General features: G+C 38.9%; 1 protein-coding gene across 1 annotated transcript in view; it reads left to right on the top strand.

Moving 5' to 3' along the window:
* The first annotated feature begins 2,041 nt into the window (after positions 1-2,041).
* The window catches only part of ZFC3H1 (zinc finger C3H1-type containing), a 38,146-nt gene continuing 16,938 nt past the window's right edge, over positions 2,042-23,249 (top strand). The window contains exons 1-15 of the mRNA XM_042872496.1: positions 2,042-2,699; positions 6,928-7,347; positions 10,253-10,317; positions 10,592-10,790; positions 10,989-11,215; positions 13,255-13,378; positions 14,922-15,022; positions 15,847-16,050; positions 16,650-16,814; positions 19,399-19,536; positions 19,870-19,988; positions 20,306-20,452; positions 21,461-21,635; positions 21,808-21,939; positions 22,646-23,194. Coding sequence (XP_042728430.1) covers positions 2,114-2,699; positions 6,928-7,347; positions 10,253-10,317; positions 10,592-10,790; positions 10,989-11,215; positions 13,255-13,378; positions 14,922-15,022; positions 15,847-16,050; positions 16,650-16,814; positions 19,399-19,536; positions 19,870-19,988; positions 20,306-20,452; positions 21,461-21,635; positions 21,808-21,939; positions 22,646-23,194 — 3,351 coding nt within the window. The 5' untranslated portion in view covers positions 2,042-2,113. The remainder of the gene's footprint in view (positions 2,700-6,927; positions 7,348-10,252; positions 10,318-10,591; positions 10,791-10,988; positions 11,216-13,254; positions 13,379-14,921; positions 15,023-15,846; positions 16,051-16,649; positions 16,815-19,398; positions 19,537-19,869; positions 19,989-20,305; positions 20,453-21,460; positions 21,636-21,807; positions 21,940-22,645; positions 23,195-23,249) is intronic.

The raw sequence follows: 23,249 nt of genomic DNA, 5'->3' as shown, positions 1-23,249 counted from the left end.
TTTAAAACAAAAATGGTGCTCCAGCAGCTATAATAGATATCCTTCGAGTGTATGAAGTCAAATACATCAAAGAGAACATTTATTTATTTTGGATTTCATCTAACATTTACAAACTGTAATAAAACCTCACAGGATTTCTCCATCTATTACCTATGGAATATGGAAGATTCTTAATGTTTTATTTTAGAAAGGCAGTTTTCAAATGTTGGTGTGCATTTGTATAAATATGTAGATATGTAGACATATCAGATCAACACGTTCTTTTTCCTTATGCCATTTTATTCCTTTTATAGTAGAGAACATTATCAATTAATCAGTTTATTACTAGTGATGAATACAGTGGAAGAATCATCTTCTTCCTGGAAGTTCAGAAATAAAATTGCTTGCCTGATAATTCTATAATGTAAGAAAAAGGATCCTCCAGTTACAGTATCATGTAAATAAAATATCATACTACATATATATATATACATACATATACATATATATATATATTGAAATAAAATATCATACTACATAATACAGTGTGATCATATAATACCAAATGACATTAAAAAACACTAGAAGATTTTCAGGAATCTCCTTTTTCAGATAGTCAAATACCTCAGGTAGAAATTCACAATGCAGATCACATACTGGCACTGAATAAATTCAGCTCACTTGTTAGATGAGTTCTGGGCAAACAAACAGCAGCATTGAATGGAGTGGGAACACCACATGGGGTTAACTTCCCATTGAGCTCCTACTACTCTGCCAATTCCTTACAGTTTTGTAAGCACTTCCCTTTCCCTCTGCAAAACGCTGTAACTGGTATCTACTGCTGTGTGAAAACTCTTAGAAACAGAGTTAGTTGTCTGTATACAAAGAAAATGGAAACCGTATACATGCAAAGCTCTGGGATGCCCAAATAAACAAACAGTTCTTGGGCAGGAAATTTCTGCCCTTTGCAACACTAGAGGTGGTGATATTGAAACATTTGTAACCGCAGCAGATGGGATTTCAGGCACAGACAGATGAAGCTAACAATGTTTTATAAGCCCTGCTTGGCTTCCAGCAGCTGCTTCAGAAAGCTCTCAGTAGGTCTTGTGCTCATCTACCAGTCTTTTGGAGACCTGTTGAGCACAGGTTATCTAAAACAGGGCAACTCGCCAATTAAGCATGATTTCTAGGGGTTATATCCACCTGAATAAAATCGACACGAAACACATATCACTGCGTTATGACGGATGATTGCCAGAAAGAAAAAAAAAAAAAAATTTCATCATTCTTCTTTGAAACTATTTTAATAGATTCAGCACTGCTTCAGATAGGAGGCGTTGGAGAGATTTAGGACGTGATATACAGATTCCATTACTCTGAATTTGTAATAAGCCACATCACTGAAAGAGCACCTGCTCATAGTCATACATTTGTCCCCTCGGGTCAAAAGAAGAGGATGGGTACTCAGAGAGTCTTGAGCACATTGCTTTGGGCTTTGCAGCACATAGGTATCATCCATTCATCATGTCGTATCATAGAGAAAGAAAGAGAAAAAAAATAAGGAGATTTGATAATTTTATTTTTTATGGCACTTGTAGCACATTATTAACTGAAAAAAAAATTACTATTCACTCTTGAGAAAAAGAAAAACGCTGAAAGGCGTCAGTCTTCTCCAAGATTCAGAAACGTACACGCAATCACCACACGGGCCACGCAGCCGCTCACAACTATTCCACCGCCCCCCTTTTCCAGGCAGCGCGCTTCCCCTCAACAAGATGGCAGCCTCCTCCACCGACATGGCGGTTCGAGTTTCTATTGGCGCCTGCACTCCCACTGGCCTGCTATTGGCTGAGCCACAGGTTTTCCCCGCCCCTCTCGGCCCCGTCTCGAGCTGGGAACTACATTACCCAGGGCGCCCCGCGCTTGGGGAGTCGTTTCCAGCCCTCGCGTTCTTTTCGTAGTTGCGTAACGGGGCAGCGGGGACAGGGCGTGGTCTCGCGAGAAGTTCGCACGGGTCGGGGCCGCGCAGGGTGGGCGGCTGGGGAGGGGGCGAGGCGTGGAGCTGCCGTGCGCAGGAAGCGAAGCCGGCCGCGCGGCTCTCGCTGTGCCTCTCTTCACTGTTGGCTCGGGCTCCATGGCCGCCGCGGAGGCCGCACCCGCGGAGACAGCGCTGGATTCTAGCGGGCTTTCCCCTAAGGAAGAGGGAGAGCTGGAAGACGGCGAGATCAGCGACGATGACAACAACGGCTCCGGGCCGTGCGGCGGCGGCGGCTCCGAGCCCGGCGGCGGCCTGGTGGGCAACAGGCCCTACTCGAGGCGCAGGCCGCCTCCTGGCCTCCGCGGCGGCATCTCTCTGTCGTCCTCTCGGCGCTTCCCGCGGTCGCGGCACCAGCCCCCGCCCGAGATGGGCCACCTGCACGGCCACGGCGGTTACCGGCCCAAGGACTCATTCCGCTCCCACCCGCCGCCTCTGCCCGCGCCGCGGATGCCGTCGGGCCCGCACTCGGAGACTGGTCCCCGGCTCTCCTTCTGGGAGCGCAGTCACAACGCCCTGGACCGATTCCGCTTCCGAGGCCGGCCCTACCGAGGCGGATGGCGCTGGGGTAGGAGTCGGGGCGGCGGCGAGAGGGGCGGCAACCCGCCGGGAAGGCCGCCCGGAGGGGGAAGCTGCGCTGGCTTCAGCGGCAGCCAGGGCTGGAGAGAGCCCTCGCCTCGGAAATGTATCCTTCCTTCTGCCGGGGGGCGGCGGCCCGAGCTGCCGGGTGGGCCCGCTGTGTTGTCAGCGCTGCGCTACGTGGCCCGGGGCGCGGGGAGGGACGCGGCTCCTTTGGCTCTGCCTCCCGCCGCCAGGGGCTCCGGGCAGCCGGGTTCCCGCTGGGACGGCGCTGCAGCCTGCCCGGCCCGATCAGGGATAGAAAAAAGCATAGCCTGAAACAAAGCCCTGCTCTGTTGGATTCGAGGTGCTGCTGTGCTAGCCCGAAGTGAGCCTTAGGATGTGGTGTCAGTGAGACAATATATGATTGAAGTGTCCTAGTTATAAAACTAAAGCGCTGAGCTTGTTAATTTCCCTTGTTGGGCAATGAAGGATCTGCCCTTCTTTCATTTTCACTTGCAGCCCTTCAGAGGTTATTTGTAGCTAAAGCCAAACTCACATTAAATGTGACTTGGGGCTCTGTACACAGAAGGTGCATTACGTGGGAGTTCAGGTAACATGGAATGCCCTGTTTCTGTTTAAAGCCACACCCAGTGTTTCTTCTAGATATTCTCTATCAGTTGCTTCTGGATAAGTTTGCTGAGGTGGTTTTCATGGGTTTTAAAGTTTTCTCCCATTAAGAGTAGAAATAGGAAAAGCAGTGGAAAAATCTCATTTTCCAGAACCACTATAGGAAAAAAAACAATTTAGATGCCAACTGTAACTTTGGGGTAGCATGGCATTGAGACTTGATGCAACTGCCTGAGAACACAGATACTAAAAACAAACAAACAAACCACCCAGCAAAACTTGAGCAAAATAATTAGTGCTTGAAAGTTGTTTTCCAGAATCTTATGCTGCTTTGTTGAATCTGTAGCCATAGTTGAAAGATGTGACTTGTTTTTTGGTTGTGCTGCTTGTCCCCAAGAACAAGGATTTTTTTTTTCTTCTCCTACTTGTCCTAGGACTTAAGGCTTTGAAAGCTGCTCATTGGTTCCCTGTGCTACTTTGGAGCCAAGATTATGTATCTGTGTCAACCGTTCTTTTTCGGTATGCAGAGAGAATATGTAAATTACTGATAAAGAGCTGTTCTTAATCTTGTCTGGTGATGTTAAGAGTGTTCCTGAAACCTTCATAACTCTTCATTCAAGGATTGTTTCTTATCTTGGAGGCAGGGAATGAAGATGTGATTTGCCCCAAGGTTGCACAGTGCAACAGTGCCAGTGCTGAAAATAGAGGCTATAGCTCTTAGTTCGAAGTGTTGCTCAAAGTACCAGAAAATAGTTACTTTCTGTGTAATTTGCAGGGCAAGTATGTTTATCATTCTCAGCTGATCTTACAATGCTTGATACAGATACAGTCGTCTTGGACACTTTAAGGGATCATACAGAAACTGATAATTTGGTTTTCAAACCAAATGAGCAAGGAAATGAAGTCTTTTATTGTTTATATGTAAGATGCACTCTTCTGTTTGAATATTATAGGTGATTTTCTAATGCTGTTGCCCCTTAAGTCACATTTGGTTCTAATGGATTAATTAAGGAAGGCCCATGATTTTCTCTCTAAAATATGAATTATATTTTTTCATGTCTTTACTATCCAAATGAGTTGGTATTAGAGTATCCCTACATATTGAGATATTTCATATTGCTGATGTGAATGGAGGAGGGGTGCAATTAGCAAGTGACTTCAGATGAGACACTCACATGAACTGGTACAAGGAGGTTCACTGCAATGGGTGATATTTGGAATTTCACAGGACAGGTGAGAAATGTGAAGGTCTGCTAACAAATAATGGCTTTTTTTTCTTTATCCATGTAACTGCTACTTTGTGTGCGCTCTGTAGGAGAGGAAGTGTAGATGAGTTGGAGTAAATCAGAGTTAAATAATTATTTTTCTTTGGATATTAGCTTTTAATAGATTTATGTTTTTATTTCCTAGCAACTTCAGTGTGGAGCTGTTGAATGAGCCTTCTGTAGAAATTCTTATGTAGAGATTTGTGGAGTTCTGGGTCTGAAACATGGAGCCACAGTGTGGCTTAGGGTTACTGTTGAATTATAACCTCTTCCCTTTTCAGTTTTTTTTTCTAATCAGTTGATCTCTTTTTGGTTGTAGTTTGTAGGCTCTCCAGTGTTAATAGAACTGTTGTTCTAATGCACTCCTGTCTGCCTCTAATGGCACTCACCTAATCTTACACTCTGTATCTAGAGCTATATATGAAAAAAGCCAGCAAACCTGCATTCATGGAACACTGTTGTGGTTTAACTCTGTGGGCAGCTAAGTATCATGTGACCCAATGGGATGACTGAGAGAACTGAAAGAGGTAAAAAGGTAAAAACTTGAGGGTTGAGATAGTTTAATAAACTGAGAGAGAAATGGGAGAGGAAGGAAAAAATACAAAAGGAAGTGGTGCAAAATGCGATTGCTTGTCACTGGCTGATGCCTAGCTAGCCCTGGAGCAGCAGTAGCTCTCCCCTAATCCAGGCTGTTTGCCCCCAGTTTTATTGCTGAGCACTGTGCCAGGTAGCACAGAGCATCGTTTTGGCCATGTGGTTCAGCTGACCTAGGTTCTGTCCTCTCCCAGCTTCTTGTTGGTGGGACAGCTTGAAAAAATGGAAGGTCCTTGTTTCTGTGTAAGCACCGCTCAGCAGCAACAAAAACATCAGTGTATTATCACCACTGATTCATCCTAAATCCAAAATAAATACCATACCAGTGACTGTGAAGAAAATTAACTGTCACAGCTAAAAGCCAAAACCGCAATAAACACCACGTTTCTTATGAGTACCTTTTTGGGAGCTGTAGCAACTTCATTAATCCAAGCTTAAAAAAACTTTTCAGAACTTTGTCTTCTGTGACCCAACTCCAGATGTCTCCAGAAATTGTTTCAGTATTGAAATTATCAAATCATTTTTAGGTTTATTTTTATAAGTTGTGTTAAATAAGTTAATCAGCTTCAGATTTTCCTGTCACTCACAAAATTACACACATTTTGTTAGCAGCAGAAACCTTTGAGTTTGACAGAATTGACAGAATTCGTAGGTAATTTGTGGCTATTTTTCACAAAGCTCTTACATTTTGGATGTATTTCCAGTATATTTGTAAAACTCCTCCAGTTTTTGATTGCCTTGTGGATTTAACGTAGTTTTATCTTATGTGCTGACACTTAGGAGAGCATTGTTAGAGCAGGAAATGTTTTGTTACACAGATTTGTTTATGCAGGATAAGCAGCAAGAATCTTTAGTCTAAAAATAGTGAAATATCCAAGTTGTTGATGTGTTCTGCTTTTTTCTCTAATAAGGATTTTTTAGATAGGTCTTAACTATCTTAGCTTTTAATTTTTTACTCAAAATATACCATGTTGGAAAAAGCATTTCTCATAACTAACTTTGAGTCAGTGCTGATATTGTAAGTTCAATGAGTCAAACTTGACTCAGTATCCTATGTTTTTTTTTTCCTGGGGGTAATTATTTTACTAGATTGTTTATCTTTCAACTTTAAGATTTTCAAGGTAGGAGAAGTAGGAGTTAAACTCAATGATCCTTATGGGTTTTTGCCCAACTTGGGATGTTCTGTGAAGGGTAGCTGTGTGCAGAACACACTTGCATGGTAAGACTCTCGCTAAGAATGTTTCCACTGCCTGCCTTGAACAGCTTGACTACCTACTCCCAGCGGATACAAATTTTCTTGACAACTTTTTCTGACTAATTAATACTTCCAAATCCTCTCCTAAGTGTTTTGATTGCAAGTCTTTAGCCAACATTTTTTCTTCCCCACAGCTGTTGGCTATGTGATGCCTTACCTCGCTTGTTGAGCTACGGTTTCTGCAGTCTGTAATTGTGCTGTGGCTAGATGTTGGCATTTATGAAAGGATAAAATCAATGAGAATGAATTCAACCTATCTTTTTCAGGCGATCAGCTGGGCAGCCAGGACTAGAGTTAGGACCTCTAGGAGTTCAGCTTGCTCTTTGTAATATGGAACCTTCTCATCATTACAGCAGTTGTCCCAAGATAAAGAAGGCATCTCAGGAATTTTAGGGTATTCTTTTAAGTTGATGATATGAGAAAAGTGTTTATTTTTGCTGTCCATATCTGACAGTGACACATCTTTTATGTGCTGCTGTTGTAGATGATATTTTTCAAGCTATCCTGAAGAGAAAACTAAATCAATTTAAGTTCTGTTTGTCATCAGTCTTACCTTTGCTATGTGAATGTTATACATGCTCTTTTCTTACTTTTCTTAACTGGTAATTCAGCCAAAACTTTTGGAAGGTCTCCATCTAGAAAACAGAACTATTCTTCTAAAAGTGAAAACTCTGTGGAAGAAAGTTTTGAGGATCTGCTCCTGAAGTATAAGCAGATACAGTTGGAGCTTGAGTACATTAATAAGGATGAAAGATTGGCTCTGAGCAACAGGGAAGAAAATGAACAACAAGATGATAGTAAAACAGCAGACACTGAGGACCAAATAACTGTAGAAAATGACAGTATTAAAACAGATGCTATAAAAGAAGTTTCTCCTGAGGAGAAAAATCCGGTTATGGCCTTTCAGGCATTTGAACTGAAACCTCTCAGACAAAAACTGCCCACTCCAGCTGAGAGGAGCAGGTTGAAAAAAGTCAAAGAAGGAACAAAGCAGTCGTCACAGAAATCTGAAGTCACAGAATCCACTCAAGGTAAATACCTGTAAAGTTGTTGTAGCTCGCTTGTTTTGTTATAGTTCTTTTTGCATGCCTTAATTTATCATATTTGTTAAGTGTTCGAAAGTATTGTACTGAATAATGTAATTGAAACTAGGATTTTAGTTTAAAGTGATACAGTAAATCTTGCTGTATTGGCTTCCTCTTCTATGTAATTCACCAAAACTGCTTGGAAGCATGGTTGTGGTGTGTTTTGTTTATTTATTTTTTTTTTTTTTGACAGATGAAGACCTTCTCGTAAAGGTCCTTGAAATTACTTTTAAGATGAGCAAACTGAGTTAGCTTAAATTTCTTAATTTGAGCCTCCAGCTGGTTCTGCTACATGATGTTTAATGTGTTGGAGGATGTGCTGAAAGACGTCACTTGTCATCTTATGGTAGCTAATTTGTCAGTGTGCATAAACTATCAATTTGAGTGGGAAGAGACAAATTGCTAAATGAATGGACTAAAGATACACGTGAGTGATTTGTAGGAACATGAAGAAGGGTGGGACTAGAACACTCAAAGTCAGAATGATCAATTCATATTGCAGAATCACAGAACTGTAGGGGTTGGAAGGGACCTCCAGAGATCATGGAGTCCAACCCCCCTGCCAAAGCAGGTTCCCTACCGTAGGTCGCACAGGTAGGCATCCAGGCAGGTCTTGAACATCTCCAGAGAAGGAGACTCCACCACCTCCCTGGGCAGCCTGTTCCAGTGCTCCGTCACCTCACTGTAAAGAAGTTCTTGCGCACATTTGTGCAGAACTTCCTATGCTCCAGTTTCTGGCCGTTTCCCCTTGTCCTGTCTCCACTCACCACTGAAAACAGTCCGGCCTCGCCATTCTGCCGCCCACACCTTAGATACTTGTAGACCTGGATCAGGTCCCCTCTCAGTCTTCTTTTCTTGAGGCTGAACAGACCCAGTTCACTCAGCCTTTCCTCATAGGAGAGATGCTCCAGGCCCTTCACCATCTTTGTGGCCCTCCGCTGGACTCTTTCCAAGAGATCTCTGTCTTTTTTGTACTGGGAATTCATGTGTGACTTCAGTATCAGAATTTAGAAGGGAGGTATTTTTAAAAATTCAGTAAAGAGCTAGAGAAAACTGATAATTACTAGATAAACCTTCCTAGATATTTTTCCCCTTGCTTTTTTCCAATTAATTAAACAAAAATTCAGATATTCCTTAAGAAGGAACATAATTTTTAATGGGAGATGTGGGGGAGCATAGGCAGTCAATTTTGGCCATACGAAAAGGGAAAACAGTAGCTTGCAGGAGGAAGTTGCAAGGCAGGAATAAAAGACTATTTCAAAAGCAAGAGAGTCTGCAAGAAAATCTGCCTTCAAAGTTCGAAAGCAGTGAGAATGAAAGTACCTGGTCATATGATAGGGGAAATATATGTTGTAATAGGTGTACTGAGAACATATGGATTTTTGGAAACTGCTCAGTTAAACATATGATGAAGATGACCTGAAAGCAGGCAGAATGCACAAGATGGAGGCCTTTATGGTGGTGTAATACATGTTTCCAGAGTAGGAAAGATCTGGATTTTAATTACTGCAAATTAATGAGTAACAAGTAAATGCATGCTACTTAATTATGCATATACTAAGACATCAGCAACATTCTTTTTTTTTTTTTTTTACAAACTGGTTTCTTGGGTGTCCTGACCTTCCAGAGTTGAAGAATTTGTCTTAAAGCTGAGTAAAGCTTATGTATTCTAGAATTGAATCTGTAGTTCAAGTCCACTGCACTCACAGAGGCTTTACAGTGTTATTCCTTCCTCTCTTGCTTCTCATTAGTCTGTTTTGCCTGTGTCTTCGTCTTCTAGTTTACGTACCATGTCCTTATCTGCATCTCCTCGCTTCCATCCTGTGGACTGAGTGACGGAGAACTTTGCTTAGTGTAGTAACTTCTTTGATTTATCTTTTTAGAATGCAGATGGGCATTAAATAATTATTTTTCTCCCTCGTGTGTGTTATTAAAAAAACAACAACATGCATATCCAAACTCTTGCTGTGCACTGTTTTTATTTAGGTATAAGCTCTTAGTATATTTTAAGCAACCTCTTTGTGACTTTTCATAAAATACTGAGAAGAAAGCAAGCTGTGCTGACTGCAGTCTTTCCACTGATGTAACTTTCTTGGTGAGGAATCTCTCTGAAGAAAGGCTGATACAGGAGAGGGTTGCAAAGCATCTATTTGTTCATAATTGTCTATATTTTCCATTATAATTATACAATACAATGTTAAATATACTATTGATTGATATATAATAATACTATTGTGTTAATCAGGATTGGTTAGATTTATTAAATGATATAGCACTCTGTATGCTGTATGTAAATATGTAAAGCATAATAAACAGATTCATGGTTTTCGGGCAGTCTAAAATTGATTTGCCAATGTATTTATGGGAAAAGCATTACTATTTGCTTTTCACTTTCATAGGATAACTGTATATTTGGTGTGAAATGAACCAAGTACATTCTTACTGCAGCATTGAGCCTTTATTTCACTCTGCAGACAACTGACCCGTTACTCAAAATATCTGCCAGTGGGATCTGAGATGCTCAGAGCAGTAACTGATGCAAGATGCTGGCTAAAGTGGATGGCGAGAAGCCTTGCTCTTGTCTTGTTTCTTGATCTGTTCTGCTCTGCTTGGGGAAGTAGAGCCAGAGGACTATTTGAAGAGTCAAATCTTGCCTTAGGCTTATCCCTTCTTGATGATGCAGATTTCATCAGATATGCCATTAATGGTTTTTAATGTGTACATATAACTTAAAATTATAATTCTGGTAGTGTACCATTGATAGTTTTGTATAGATTCATTTCTGTATTTAATTCTAATATTCTGTTGTTTCATGAGAAGCAACTTGCTCAAAACCATTCTCTTTTGAAAGGTGCAGAAGACAAAGAACAAACATCAACACGGAAGCCTAGCAGTTCAGATGTAATCTCTGAAAAGGTAAGAAAGTAGTCCCCAATAAGTAAGGTGTCATTGCTTTATGGTATTTCTTACGATTTTTTTCCAAACTGTGGTTCAGAAACATTTCAGTGATAGAAGCGGTTGATTCTACAGGAACAGCACTTCACCATTAGAGCATTATTTTAATCTTCTTTTAAGAAATGTAGGGACAGACTTTAAAAGACTTTCCAAAAATATTCACTCACTAAATGACATACTAAATGATACTTCTTGACTTTGTCTCATCCTTTTTTTTTCTTTTTTTCCTCTCAAGAAACTGCTTGATGAGGAGGAGGAGATGTCTGAATTGCAGCTTAGGCTTCTTGCACTTCAGTCTGCTAGTAAAAAATGGCAACAAAAAGAGCAACAGGTGATGAAGGAAAGCAAGGAAAAATTAACAAAAACGAAAACTGTAACACAGAAGGTCAAAGCCAGTGCAAAAGCACATTCAACAAAAAAGACAAGTTCTACAGGTAATAAGTTAATGTTACTGAAATTGGAAACTACAATGGATGCTCTGAAAAAAGACATAGTATGTTTTGTGAAACAGTGAATTATGAGCCATTAATCCTTCTGGAACGGTCTTCATCTACTAAGAGATCCTGAAGATTCTAGGAATTGGGGAACTATTTAGTTAAAGTAGAGTTAATCACTTATCTTTTTATTTAAAGGCAAGCAAACTTTGAGGAAACAACAGACAAAGACATCAAAGAAGATACAGCAACAAAAGGAACAAGATAGGCGTCAGAAAGAGGAAGACCAGAGGAAACAAGAAGAGGAGGAGGAGAGAAGAAAGAGAGAAGAAGAAATCAGAAAAATTAGGGACCTCTCAAATCAAGAGGAGCAGTACAATCGGTTTATGAAGCTAGTTGGAGGAAAAAGGAGATCAAGAAGCAGGGTAATGAATTTGTAGCGTCACGTGTCGTGGTTTGTTTGGGATTCATGACTGATTCCTGTCTTTATGCTCTTCCTGATTTCACTCTCGCTAACCCTTCCTTATCCCCTTAAAACTCAAAGTACATGGGTCACTCTGATAGTGCTGCCTCTTGTTTCTTTCTATGGAAACTACAGCAGATGCAAAGAGCACAATAGCCCTGTTAGAGCAAATTCTCAGTTACAAAACACTTTCTCAATATAGTCACCACCATAAGTGATGAACAAGAGCCTTTCTGCTGCGTTCATTGAAATCTGCACCAGTAGATGCCCTACTGTTGCCACTGCTGAAATGCACCACCCACTGCCTCATTGTGCTCACAAACGTTGAGCTCATAAACGTTGAGCAAGTGGTGATGAATGTCGGTGCTGTTTTTCTGCATGGAAGAATTCAGTGATACATCTTTGTTGTGTATGCAGTTCTATGTCAGATGCCATTGTGACAGACTGCCCCTCTGTTGCATGGCAACAAAATGTGACAGGATATTGGTGGGAGGATTCAACCTGTACTGCCATACCACCAACGTGTACCTCTGACATTGTGGTTCAACAGAATAAAATAGGAGGCATTACTTTTGGAGCCACCCACTTATTCCAATGGTTACAAAGCTTTAATGCCTTCCTAGATAGATACTGCCTTTGGTTTTAGTAAGATGAGTTTTGTATGAGTTGTAGATGTGCGGCAAGTTAATGATAAAATATTTTCCTCCTAGAGATGTTTAGCTGAACTTTTTTTTTTTTTACTTTCTTTGCTTAGATTGCACTTCTGTCTCCACACTTGTAATTTCTTTGTCTACAACCTCAGTGACCTACTGCTTTCAAAATGCCATCCAAGTTTTAATTTCTTGGTAGTATTTTTTTAATCTCTCAACGTACTAAATATGCCCAAACACCAAAAAAAAAATGACTTCAAACCTCACTACAGGATGACAGAGTTGTGTCAGCTTTCTGAAGGGCTAGAATTACTGCAGTGTGGTCTTGCTGCACTTCTAGGATGTTTTTCCTCCTTTCTTGCAACTAGTGAAATGCACTTGAATCATCACATTCTGCCTTTAAATTGTAGGTACATTGCAGAGAAAACAAAAAGGCAGTATTTCTTCAGTGTTGGTTCTTTCATCATAGAAACTGCTTACAGCAGCTGCATCTGTATCAAGTGGTTTGTGCTACTGGTGCTGTAATTCCATTTTGCATTAGAGCTAGGGGAATTGTGACTCCCTGTTTGAAGTAATTTTATTCAAGACTCCCATGAGATGATGGGGAAATTGAGACTTGAAGTGTTTAAACATTCTAAAAGCTACCAACAGATGTACTGTATGCCTCTTAAGGATGCAAAATGAGAAGTCTTAAGAAGTAACGTTTACCTCTTCTGTGTCTTTTCATTTCTGAATATTAATTCCTACTCTGAATTACTTCAAGTTAAATTTAAGTCTCTTGGCATTATGTAGTGTGATATGTGTCTCATGTGGGACAAATGAAGGATTTGTGTCCTGAAACAGCAGTCTTACAACAACTGGAAAGTGTTTCAACTAAACACACAAATTCAGCCTTGTTGAAGATTATCTATGTACAATTTTGAGTTCTTTCTAATAAAAAGTAGTTTAAATGGTCTTGTTAGTTACCATGGCATATTTAACAGAAATGATCAAGAATTTATTTCCTTTCCAGTGTTTAAGAAACATGTAACCTTGGCCAATTACCAGATAAATGACTTGATAAATATTTAAAAATTGCTTGAGTATATAAGCTCAGTAGGCTTTCCTCCTTTCCCCCCTCCAAACTTCTAAGAACTCTTTTAAAAGCTGTTTGAAGTCACTACCTGCAGTAGATTTGATTGAAACTTAGTATTCAATTCAAAAGCTTTTTTTAATAAGCTGAGTAAATTGTATTTATAAAGTAATTAGAAGACTGTTACAGGGCCTGTCTATAATATCTTCTATAAATAGGTTTGCTCTGAAATAATAGCGTAAGAACAGCTAAATAAAATACTCTCATTGTTGCTTTCAGTCTTCAGATACAGACTTGAGATGGTCTTTGGATAAACAGCCTACGGATAGTGCAGGAGGCATATATCAGTATGATAATTACGATGAAGTTGCCATGGATACAGATAGTGAAACTAACTCTCCAGGTAAGACTTCCTGTTATTTATAAGATGATTGATTAAAAGGTAGGAAATGAGCAGTTACTTTGGAATATGATCTACTCGCTTACATTAAAAAAAAAAATAAAGTGTACTAACTAACATGCTAATACTGACTGTTATTTCTTTTCTATCTCTGCTGTAGTGATGATTTGAAGGTGCCCAGGGTTCTCATGGTAGTACTGTGAAATCTTTATTGTTTGTTTTTTTTTTTTTTTTTTTTTTTTTTTTTTTTTACATTCCAAAGCAGTTGTATAGAAATCTGAGGCCTGTGGGTGTTCTGCAAAGCTGCAGCTTACCCAGACAAGGGCCTGGGGTCAGTATTAGTGTTGAATGAAACATGAGTCAGCAGTACACCTTTGTGAGATAGAGGCCAGCTGCAGCCTGGGTTTGAGCACTGAGGCTATAATGGCTGAGCAGAGTGGTCGAGGACTGAGGGAAGTGCTTATTCCCCTCTCACTTTAGGAGACTGATTTGTCTTTAGTTTTCAACTACATGAAAGATAATGTATTGGAATGAGTCTAGCAGAGGACCTTTAAGTTTTTTGGGAACTGAGGCGTGTGATTTATGAAAAGAGACCACAAGAGCTGAGACTGTGTTAAGAAGGCTGAGGCAGGTCTTTATTGCTGTCTTCAACTTCCTTGTGGCAGTTATAAAGAAGATAGAGCCTACTCTTCTGTGGACTGGGCAAGAGAAGGATAGGGGAAAATGCTTAAATTGTTACAGAAGAAATTTTACCTATAAGGGCAAATCTTCACAGAGAACAATTGGATACTAAAACAGGTTGCCTCAAAATGTAAGAATTCAGCCCTTTAAAGATACTTCTTGTAACTTGACTGGATGCATCACTTAGCAAACTTTAGCACTGTATTGACCCCCTGTGTTAAGACAAATGACTTCAGAGATTTCTTCGAACCTAAAATATTTAATGACTCTGAGATGCTTTTAAGCATTCAGGCTTTTTTGTTCCATGTGAAAATGCTAAAGAAGGTGTAGTGTTGCAAGAGCTCCATTAATCAAAATACTGCATTAGTAATTTTTATTCTTTATTTTCCTTTTTTTTTTTTCCTGTTCTTCTTAATCTACATTGTACATTAATTTGCTAAAACAATACTCTGCTACATGATACACTGCTTGATGAAGCATCTCATGCTCTAATGTTTCTGAATTCAGTGTGTACATCTGATCTGCCTCAGCCCTTATTTGTACTGTAGTTTTGGTGTGCAGTAGCCAGGAGTCACAGAATCACAGTCACTCTACTGAGATTTGTAGTTTAAGAATGCAGATTCTGACATACTAAATAAAATATGACTTGGGATGATTTATCCCTTATTACCTCAGCGGTACTGTCTGGGAGTGCTTGCATTTTGTATGTAACTTTTTTTGTGCATCTGTGACTTACATGCACTGTCTGTGTTTCAGGCTGATAAACGAAGTGCTGATTAACTAAAAGGAAATAATGGGCTGCTGCTGTTTTAGTAGAAGCATGAGTTTAGTATTTCTTACGCTCAGTTGCTTCTTTTTATTACAGCTTCCTCTCCAGCACAACCTCCTTATTTTGAGTGTCCAGTAGGATATTATCCACCTCCAACAATACCACCAATTTCCTTGCCACTGCCACCTCCAATTCCAGTAAGTAACCTTGAAAGAAGTATTTCTGAAATTATTCTCATTTTCTCTCATTTCTAATGCTAGGGTTTTATCAAACGTACATGTAGTCCTGAATTATTTGATCACTTGATTTGATTATCCAATATTCTTTTTTGAATGATAGTTTCTGTTCAGTTAAAGTTTAATGTATTGAATAAAATTTTTTTTCTTGACTGTTAGTGGTGCTACGTGGTTTCTTAGCAAATAAGTTTGTTACCTAGGGGGGAAAAGAAAGCCCTGTAGTTTGTCACAGTCCTTTCACACTTTGATAGAAACAGTCAAAAGGCACAGTCTCTGTATCACAGAGTACCCATGGAAGTGAAAGTAGTTCCCCACCTCTTTTCCTCAGTGAGTGTTTTTTATTCTTACTGGGAAGGCAACAGGAAAGGAGATGCTTATTTTCCTCTGTTCTGGTGCCCTCTGAATTGTTTTGAGTGAAGAAGTGTGAAATTCTGTTGGCAAGATGAACTTGTAAAACCTTTTTGGAACTGCTTTTTAAACAGTTTGATGCAATCCATTGGCCTAACCTGTCAGATCAGCTATATTTCTGTGACTAGACTACCCCTGATACTGAATTTTCATGTATAGTTGTATGTCTGCACTACATTCGTCTTCCAAATGTAATTTTGTTGTTTCCATCTTTTTATGGGGTTATTACAGGCACTTAGCTACAGCCTTTGATATTAGTTTAAATCCACTGCAGTTTAATTTTAAACCATGAAATAATTTAGATAGCATAACCTCTGGTGAATAAAGAAATAATAAGCTTCAGAAGTCTCAAGCCTTTATTTTTATTTTTCTTTCAGCCTCTACCATCTTTGAGCCAACTTTATATGGAGGGTATTTCTTGTGTTTCTCTTGAGCCACCCCCACCCCTTCCACCTCTTCCACCTGAAGAGCCTGAACAGCCACCAAAACCTCCATTTGCAGATGAGGAAGAAGAAGAGGAGATGCTCTTAAGAGAAGAATTACTCAAGTCGCTAGCTAACAAACGGGCTTTCAGATCTGAGGTACTTCATTGGGTTTTAAATGTAAACCTCTAGGTGGCAATCTTGACCAAAACTTAAATGTGAACTTCGGGGGATTGAATGCTGCTTTTCTGATTTCTTAAAAATCAATTTCTACCACCTGAAAAGAAATCAAAGTAAAACCAACTCCAGGGATACTCTTTGAATTGTAACTTGCAGCTTACTATTTATTTATGACGGGGTTATGAAACTCTTAAGTGCCAAAAACTTGAATGTGCTGGGAGAGATAGGGATTCTCTGCAAAACTGCTCATTTCATTTGCGTAACTTCATTTCAAACTTACAGTGAGAGGAGTTGGGAGGCCTGTAACTTCTAAAAGATTATGTCTGATGTGTGTGATCTTTTTTTTTTTTTTTTTTTTTTTTTTTTAGAAACAAGGTTTATGGTTTAGGAGATTGGGATTGTTTTAAGTGTCATGGCATTTTGGCGTTATTGCAGTGTTACAAGCTTTATCTGATATAGTTGTATAGTCTGTTTCATGTCTTGAAACTTGAAATTATGATCTAAACAAGATCATTTATGCTTACATTTGTCTTGTAAAGTACCCATGTGTAATGACTATTTTTATTTTGTTTTGCTAGGAAACTTCAAGTAACAGTGGTCCTCCTTCCCCTCCTGTTCCAGATAATTTGCAGTCTGTGCCAAGAAGCAATCTGTCTGCTGTCAGTATTAATACTGTATCTCAGCCACGAGTACAAAATACGAAGTTTGTTAGAGTACCAAGGCCTCCACGAGCGGTGATCACAGTAAGGAAATATTGGTGCTTTCTCTTAACAGGACTGCAAGTTGGAGTTGAATTCAATTTGGGGGAAGAGCGAGTAGATGAGAATTTTTTTTTTTTAAACTAGGGATGCAGGATGGAATGGTGGAGCTTCAGTTAAACATTTGAATCATTAGTAACTTTAATCCATGTTCTCTTCTGGAAATAATTTGATGCTGAATTAAGAATCTAACAGCATGAGGGAGCATCAAAACACACCCATGCTTAGCTGAACTGGAAAATGTGTTTCTTTTTTCACTGTAGAAAGGAACGTCATTGGTTGGTGTAAGTTGGTCTAAACCAAACTAATAAGTTTGGAGAGTGTACTGGTGAAGTCTAGCTGTAGTGTTTATTACATGGAATCAGAGTAGGATCAGTTCACTTTAAGGTGCTTGAGGTACAGATCTGTGGTTGTTGCTAGTGTAAATGTAGCTGATCTCTGCTAAAGCTGCATAAATTTCAGGTTTATGAAGCTTGGATTTCAAAGACTGTATGTAGTTCAGTTAATCCTTTTTTCAGATTAGCATGGACTGAAACTGTGGTAGCTGGCCAGAGTAACCCCTCAGTTGCTCTTTCCCCTCAAAAGGTGGTCTTTCTCTTACTCCTTGTCAGAGTCTCTCTTCTTGTAAGCTATGATCTGGAGCATCATTCCTGTTCCTTATTTAACTTTCTGCGTTAGTGAAAAAACTAAACTTTATAAGGGGTGTAAAGAACATTTTCTTCTGCAGAAGTGGTGATGGGGTTGGGTAGTGTTTTTTTTTCTTCTTTTTCAGTGAACTGTGAGCATCAGCACAGAACAGGTGACAAATGGCATGTCTGTCAGTGCAAGTTTAAGGAGAGGAGGGTGTTTTTCTCTTATAACAGCAGCAGATTTCATTACATTAGCTCCAGTCACATTCTGTAACTTGAACTTCACTTGAACAGCATGTCTAACTTTAGTTAGCATTTGATTTGTGGTGTCTGCAAACATCTTGGATTGTTGGAAGCATGTTATAAAAAGTGTTTGCCTGTGTTGTGCCAAATTAAAGTCCATGTAATATTACACTGATACTGTAGTGAGCAGTATGATTAATATCGGTGTTTGGTGTCTTTGTATTTATTTTATTTTTACTACATTTGGAGGAACACGTTATCTTTAATCTTGTTATTCCTCTCTACGGTCGTTAAGCTTACATTTGTGTGCTTATCCATGTTTAAATACTAAACGTGTGATGAAACAAAAAAAGCCTTGAATAGCCATTTATTCTATTGCTCTGCATTATCACAGATGAGAGGTGCTTAACTGAAGGTGCAGGAATGAGGGAGATTATGTCACTGGGAAGTTGTCAGGCAGTTTGAGTAATGTAATAAATGTCTCATATAAGTTATGGTGATGAAAGGCATTGCTGTAACACCTGGATAAAGGCTGGATTTGATCCTCCCCTCTGTCAACTTTTCCCTAGTAGAAAAACAAAGGGGAGATTTAGGGACAATTCATGCTGCCCTGCTGTGCCAGAATTTTAGCAGCTTTGGTCTGTGAATGTCAAAAAGCCAGTGATAAGGAAGTGATTTTTTGGGCATGTGAAGAAGGGTGGAAAGCCCAATTTGATGAAGTAAGATTGACTTGGAAACGTAGTCAGAGAATAATTGAGGGGGGAAGAACTTGGGATTTATTATGTTTTCACGAACCAGTAAAAATTGGAATTGCACCACTCTGCTGTGGTGGTGCAGGTACTGCAGCTGTAGCACATTCAGAAGCAGTGGATATGATCCTTATGAGAATATCAGAAAGAACTTTGTTTTCCCCTAATAAGTGGAGGATTTCTTTGGTGTGCACTTTAAAAGGCATGTAAAACTTCAGACTTGTATTGATGTAAAAGTTAAATCTGTATTTCATTCACTTGACTTATACTGGGAGATGGGAAAGTGAGTCTGGGGAATGTTCTGAAGCTGCAGTCAGAAAATAAGCAATTTCAGTTCACATCTGAGACTAATCTCCTTGTTTCTACATCATTCTTTGTGTGGATTCAATTATTAATGCTGTCAAAAAGTGATTAATCTTGGAGCCTGTGTTTTCCGTGTGCATTTGTGTTCTGCCAGTTTAACTGCATGAGCAGCTCACTGTGAGGTCAGCTGACTCTAACTGTGGGCTGGGACAAGAGGCATTGCAAATGTGTGACAGTCCTGGTCTTTAATAGTCTACTTTACAGCATTTCTAGGGTGGACTTCCCTGCTATCCTTCAGTTTGTTCACAAAAACTGCTTGTAAGTGGCAGATAATTCTCCTTAAAATGGAAATAATTTATGAAATTATAGGAGTGAAATATTTGTGATTCATGTATTATGACTGTGAAGCTACAAATATGCTGTAGGTACTTGGGAGTAGGAAGAAAATATTGATGTACCTTTCATGTTACATTATCAAGGATGGATGCTAGGGGAGATGCACAGGTTAAGTTTTCCTCACGCAACATGAAATTAGTGTACCATCTTGTGCCATAATGAAGGATTTTAACTTCCTTTTCCTAGTAAATGAGTTCAGTTATCTCTTTTTAGTTTTTTTTAATATAATTTTTTTCTTCTTCTATACAGCTTCCAAAACACAAGTCTGTTGTGGTTACGTTAAATGATTCAGATGATAGTGAGTCTGATGGAGAGCCATCTAACTCAACCAACAGCGTATTTGGAGGACTAGAATCCATGATAAAAGAAGCAAGGAGAAATGTTGAGGTAAACTATCAATATTTAATAGGTTTATTTTGTAATTATTTTGCTTTGTTTACAGAGTTTAAACTTCTAGAGTTGAATCAAGAAACAGTTGGATTACATCGGAAAAGGGCAAGAGTAGATAGGTTACTCCTGTCTGAACCATCAAATTGTAATTTGCATAAGCTATTCATTATTTCAGTTCAAATTAAAAGCATGTTTAGTTAATGGTAAAATAAGTAGTTGGTTAAAAGTCTTGTTAATCTTGAACAGCTTTAAGTTTGTGCTGAAAAACTGTTAATAGCTGTATTTGAAACTTGCATGAGAAGTATTGACTTCAACTTTTCTTTATAAAAGGCTTCAAGAATCAAAGCTCCTCCAAAATCGGAAAAGGAAAATGATCCAATGAGAACTCCAGAGGCTCTACCAGAAGATAAGAAGATAGAATACAGACTCCTAAAAGAAGAGATTGCTAGGTACAAGCGAGTTTGATTGTTTTTAAAGTAAAACGTACATTCTTTGTAGGTGTTTGGTAGTGTGCTTTTGTGATTAGAAAAAAAATAGAGGTTTGAAGACGTTACTATTATCTACAGTCTTTCCACCATGAGTTTTTGGTAGGACAGCTGAAGGAGGTCATTAGATTCAAACTGACTTGCAGAAGATGTTTGGAGTTGTGGAAGTCTTATTCTTTAAATTGAAAGTCTTGCACTGCTGCTTTTTATTTAGAAGGTTTTAGAAGTTAGGAGTTAATGTTGAAGCTGCTGAAAATCTTTGCTTTTGACATATGTTTTAGTCGTGAAAAGCAGCGTTTAATTAAATCTGATCCACTGAAGAACAGTTCATCCCCTGCAAATTCTGATGGTGAAGTTGATGGAATTGGGAGAATAGCAGTAGCAACAAAACAAGTTACTGAAGCAGAAGCAAAGCTGAAGAGAAACAAGTGAGTCTCTTTCACTGTCACATGTCCTGCCTTGTTTGCTTAGAATGATGAAAGCTCTAAGTATGTGTTTATTAATGTGTAGTCACTGAAGTACAGCAAGCATTTTTTTTTTTTGTTGTCTTTAGTTGTTGAACCTTGAATTCTGTTGCTATACAAAAGGAGCTATGTTGAAGGGCAAGTTTGGTGTTCAAACCTATTTACAAGTTATTACTCACAGTAACAGTGTTCAGCTGTTTTTACATTCAGTGACTAGAACTTTATCTGTTCTTAATAACTCTAAAATAGGGGAAAGGGAGTATGGTTTTTTTCTGGTCAGTACACTTGGAGGATAGTGTGTTTCAATTAGATATTCTTGATATAAATGAGTTAGTATTTTCTGCAGGTTAGGCATGCTGTTTAAAGCTTTTCCTGTACACCTTTTCTTTTAGTATGCCTCTTCCATGCTTCTCACCCTTCCTTTGCCATGGCAAACATCATAGGTACTTTGCATCCTACATTTTGTTTTCATTGTTGCTTTATGATGTGTGGACTGGTGAGGAAACTGACTTGTGTTCAGATGTATATTGAAACATGTTCATCCCCCTTCCTTTACTTAATTCCATCTCTTCTTCCTTTATTTACTTCCATCCATCAAATTCTTCATCTTTGATTACTCTACTGTTCTTTAAAGCTACATCTTGCAATGTCTTGAGGTGTTACATGGCCTAGGAAAGAATTGGGTTGCTGAGTAACACAAGGCAACAAAATGTGGTTTTTGGATGTCAAAAAGAGTATTGAAGATAGGCCACTTCTTACCTTTCTCTGTTCAGCAGTAGAAATCTGGTGAAAACTTGGAGACTGAATTATTTTATGTAATATCAGCACTTAATGTTAAGACTATTTGGAGACACTTAGGTCTTTGCTAGAAGTGTTGGTAAGCATCACTCTAAACACAACTTGGTTTCTAAATAGAACAGTGATATCTCCAAGAGATGTCTCTGGAAAATAATGTTATGTGTCTTTTTCTAGACTTCTGTTGATGAAGGATGAATCTGTCTTGAAACATTTGTTGCAACAAGAAGCCAAGAAAAGAGAGAATGTTCGAATTGCTGAAAATAAAATTAACAAACTGGCTGAACAACTACAGGCAACAGAGAAGATCTTGAACGCTAATAAGATGTTTCTCAAGAAGCTTCAGGAACAAGTAAATTCTGAATTTCTGTTAATTGTAACTAGAAAATTTAGAGTAGGAAGCTTTGTTGTTTGAACACAGTAGGCTTGCTTTGGAGGCATGATTAATTCCCATGTGTTTTCTAACTGTATTTTATTGTCTGATCATATCTGGAAACTTGCTTTTTTTTTTTTTTCTCCTCCAGATTCATAAAGTTCAACAGCGAGTAACAGTCAAAAAAGCTCTGGCATTAAAATATGGGGAGGAACTTGCTCGAGCAAAAGCAGTAGCAAGTAAGGAAATTGGGAAACGAAAACTGGAACAAGAACATCTTGGAGTAAGTCTGTGCTGTTAAACAGTGCTCTTAAACTATGTTCTTAAAAAGCAGTAGCAATTTTGATTACGAAACCTTTTTCAGATGGAATTTCAGTAAAAACAGGAGAACGTTTTAGAAGCACTGGAGGAATCTTCCTAATTTTTCTTCTGTTTTTGAGAAATCAGTAGTGGGGAAAACAAACAAACAAAAAATAAAATTGTTCATAGCCAACATATATTTGCCAGAGCAATGTCATTAAGATACAGATTCTGTTATTTTTCTGTCTGTGAAGAAAGGAAATTGCTGTCTGTAGACATTAACCATCTCATTATGCTATCTACCAAAGGCACTGAAGTGGGTTTTTTGTTACTTTACAAATTATGAAAGAACCAGGCCTCTATGCTTGCCTGTGTACTTCTGCAAATTTTTCTTTTTCCTGTGGATACTTGTGTTGTAGTTCACCTTCTAAATATGCTCAGAACTTCTTTTTAAGCCTTGCACAAGATGTAGTGTAATCTGTATTGGAAAAACCTGCATAGATGCCAATTGATTTGCAAGAGACTTTTTGGTGGTTTTCCTGCTGTTTTTTTTTGACGTTTTCTTGGCAAGGGCATGAGAATATTTTTATAAACTCTTGAGTTAAATAACTTGCCCGTGTTTAATTTGCCTCCTGTCAATACATCAGTAAATGTGAAAATGAAATAAAGGGATTTTTTTTTCTTTTCAGCCAAGCAAAATGTTGAAATTGGAGAGCTCCCCTGCATCAAGTCCAAAAAAGCATTCAGCAGAACTGATTGCATTAGAAAAAAGACGACTGCAGCAACTGGAGTATGAGTATGCTTTGAAGATTCAGAAATTGAAAGAAGCTCGGGCACTTCAAACCAAGGAACAATCCGATATTGCACCTCAGGCAGATGAGGAAGCTGAATTTGCATTACCTCAGCCATCACTTCATGATCTTACCCAGGATAAATTGTCTTTGGACAGTGAAGAAAACTACTTTGATGATGAGGTGCTGTCTAATTCAAATCGGGAACGAAGGAGATCTTTCAGAGAATCTAGTTCTTATACTAAGCCAAATCTTAAACACATGGACACTCCAAAACAAGAACCTATAAACAAACTTTCAAAAAAGGCAGCAGAGGAGCCTGAGCTTTTCCTTGGGTTGAATGTTGATGAACTGAAAAAACTTTATGCTGAAGCTGACAGTTTAAAAGAACTGTTAGTGAAAAGTACTGCCTTTGTAGCACCTAAGGAAGATCTCTTATGTGGTCAGGTAAACACTTGAAATATGAATGTGGCTTTTATTAGGTTGTATTGCACTTGCTATA

This window comes from Lagopus leucura, unplaced genomic scaffold (assembly GCF_019238085.1).
Source record: "Lagopus leucura isolate 7727_CA_CO unplaced genomic scaffold, USGS_WTPT01 Super-Scaffold_100008, whole genome shotgun sequence".
In the NCBI taxonomy this organism is placed as follows: Eukaryota; Metazoa; Chordata; class Aves; order Galliformes; family Phasianidae; genus Lagopus; species Lagopus leucura.
The sequence above is the reverse complement of the archived record's forward strand: the minus strand, read 5'-3'. Positions and strand labels throughout refer to the sequence as shown.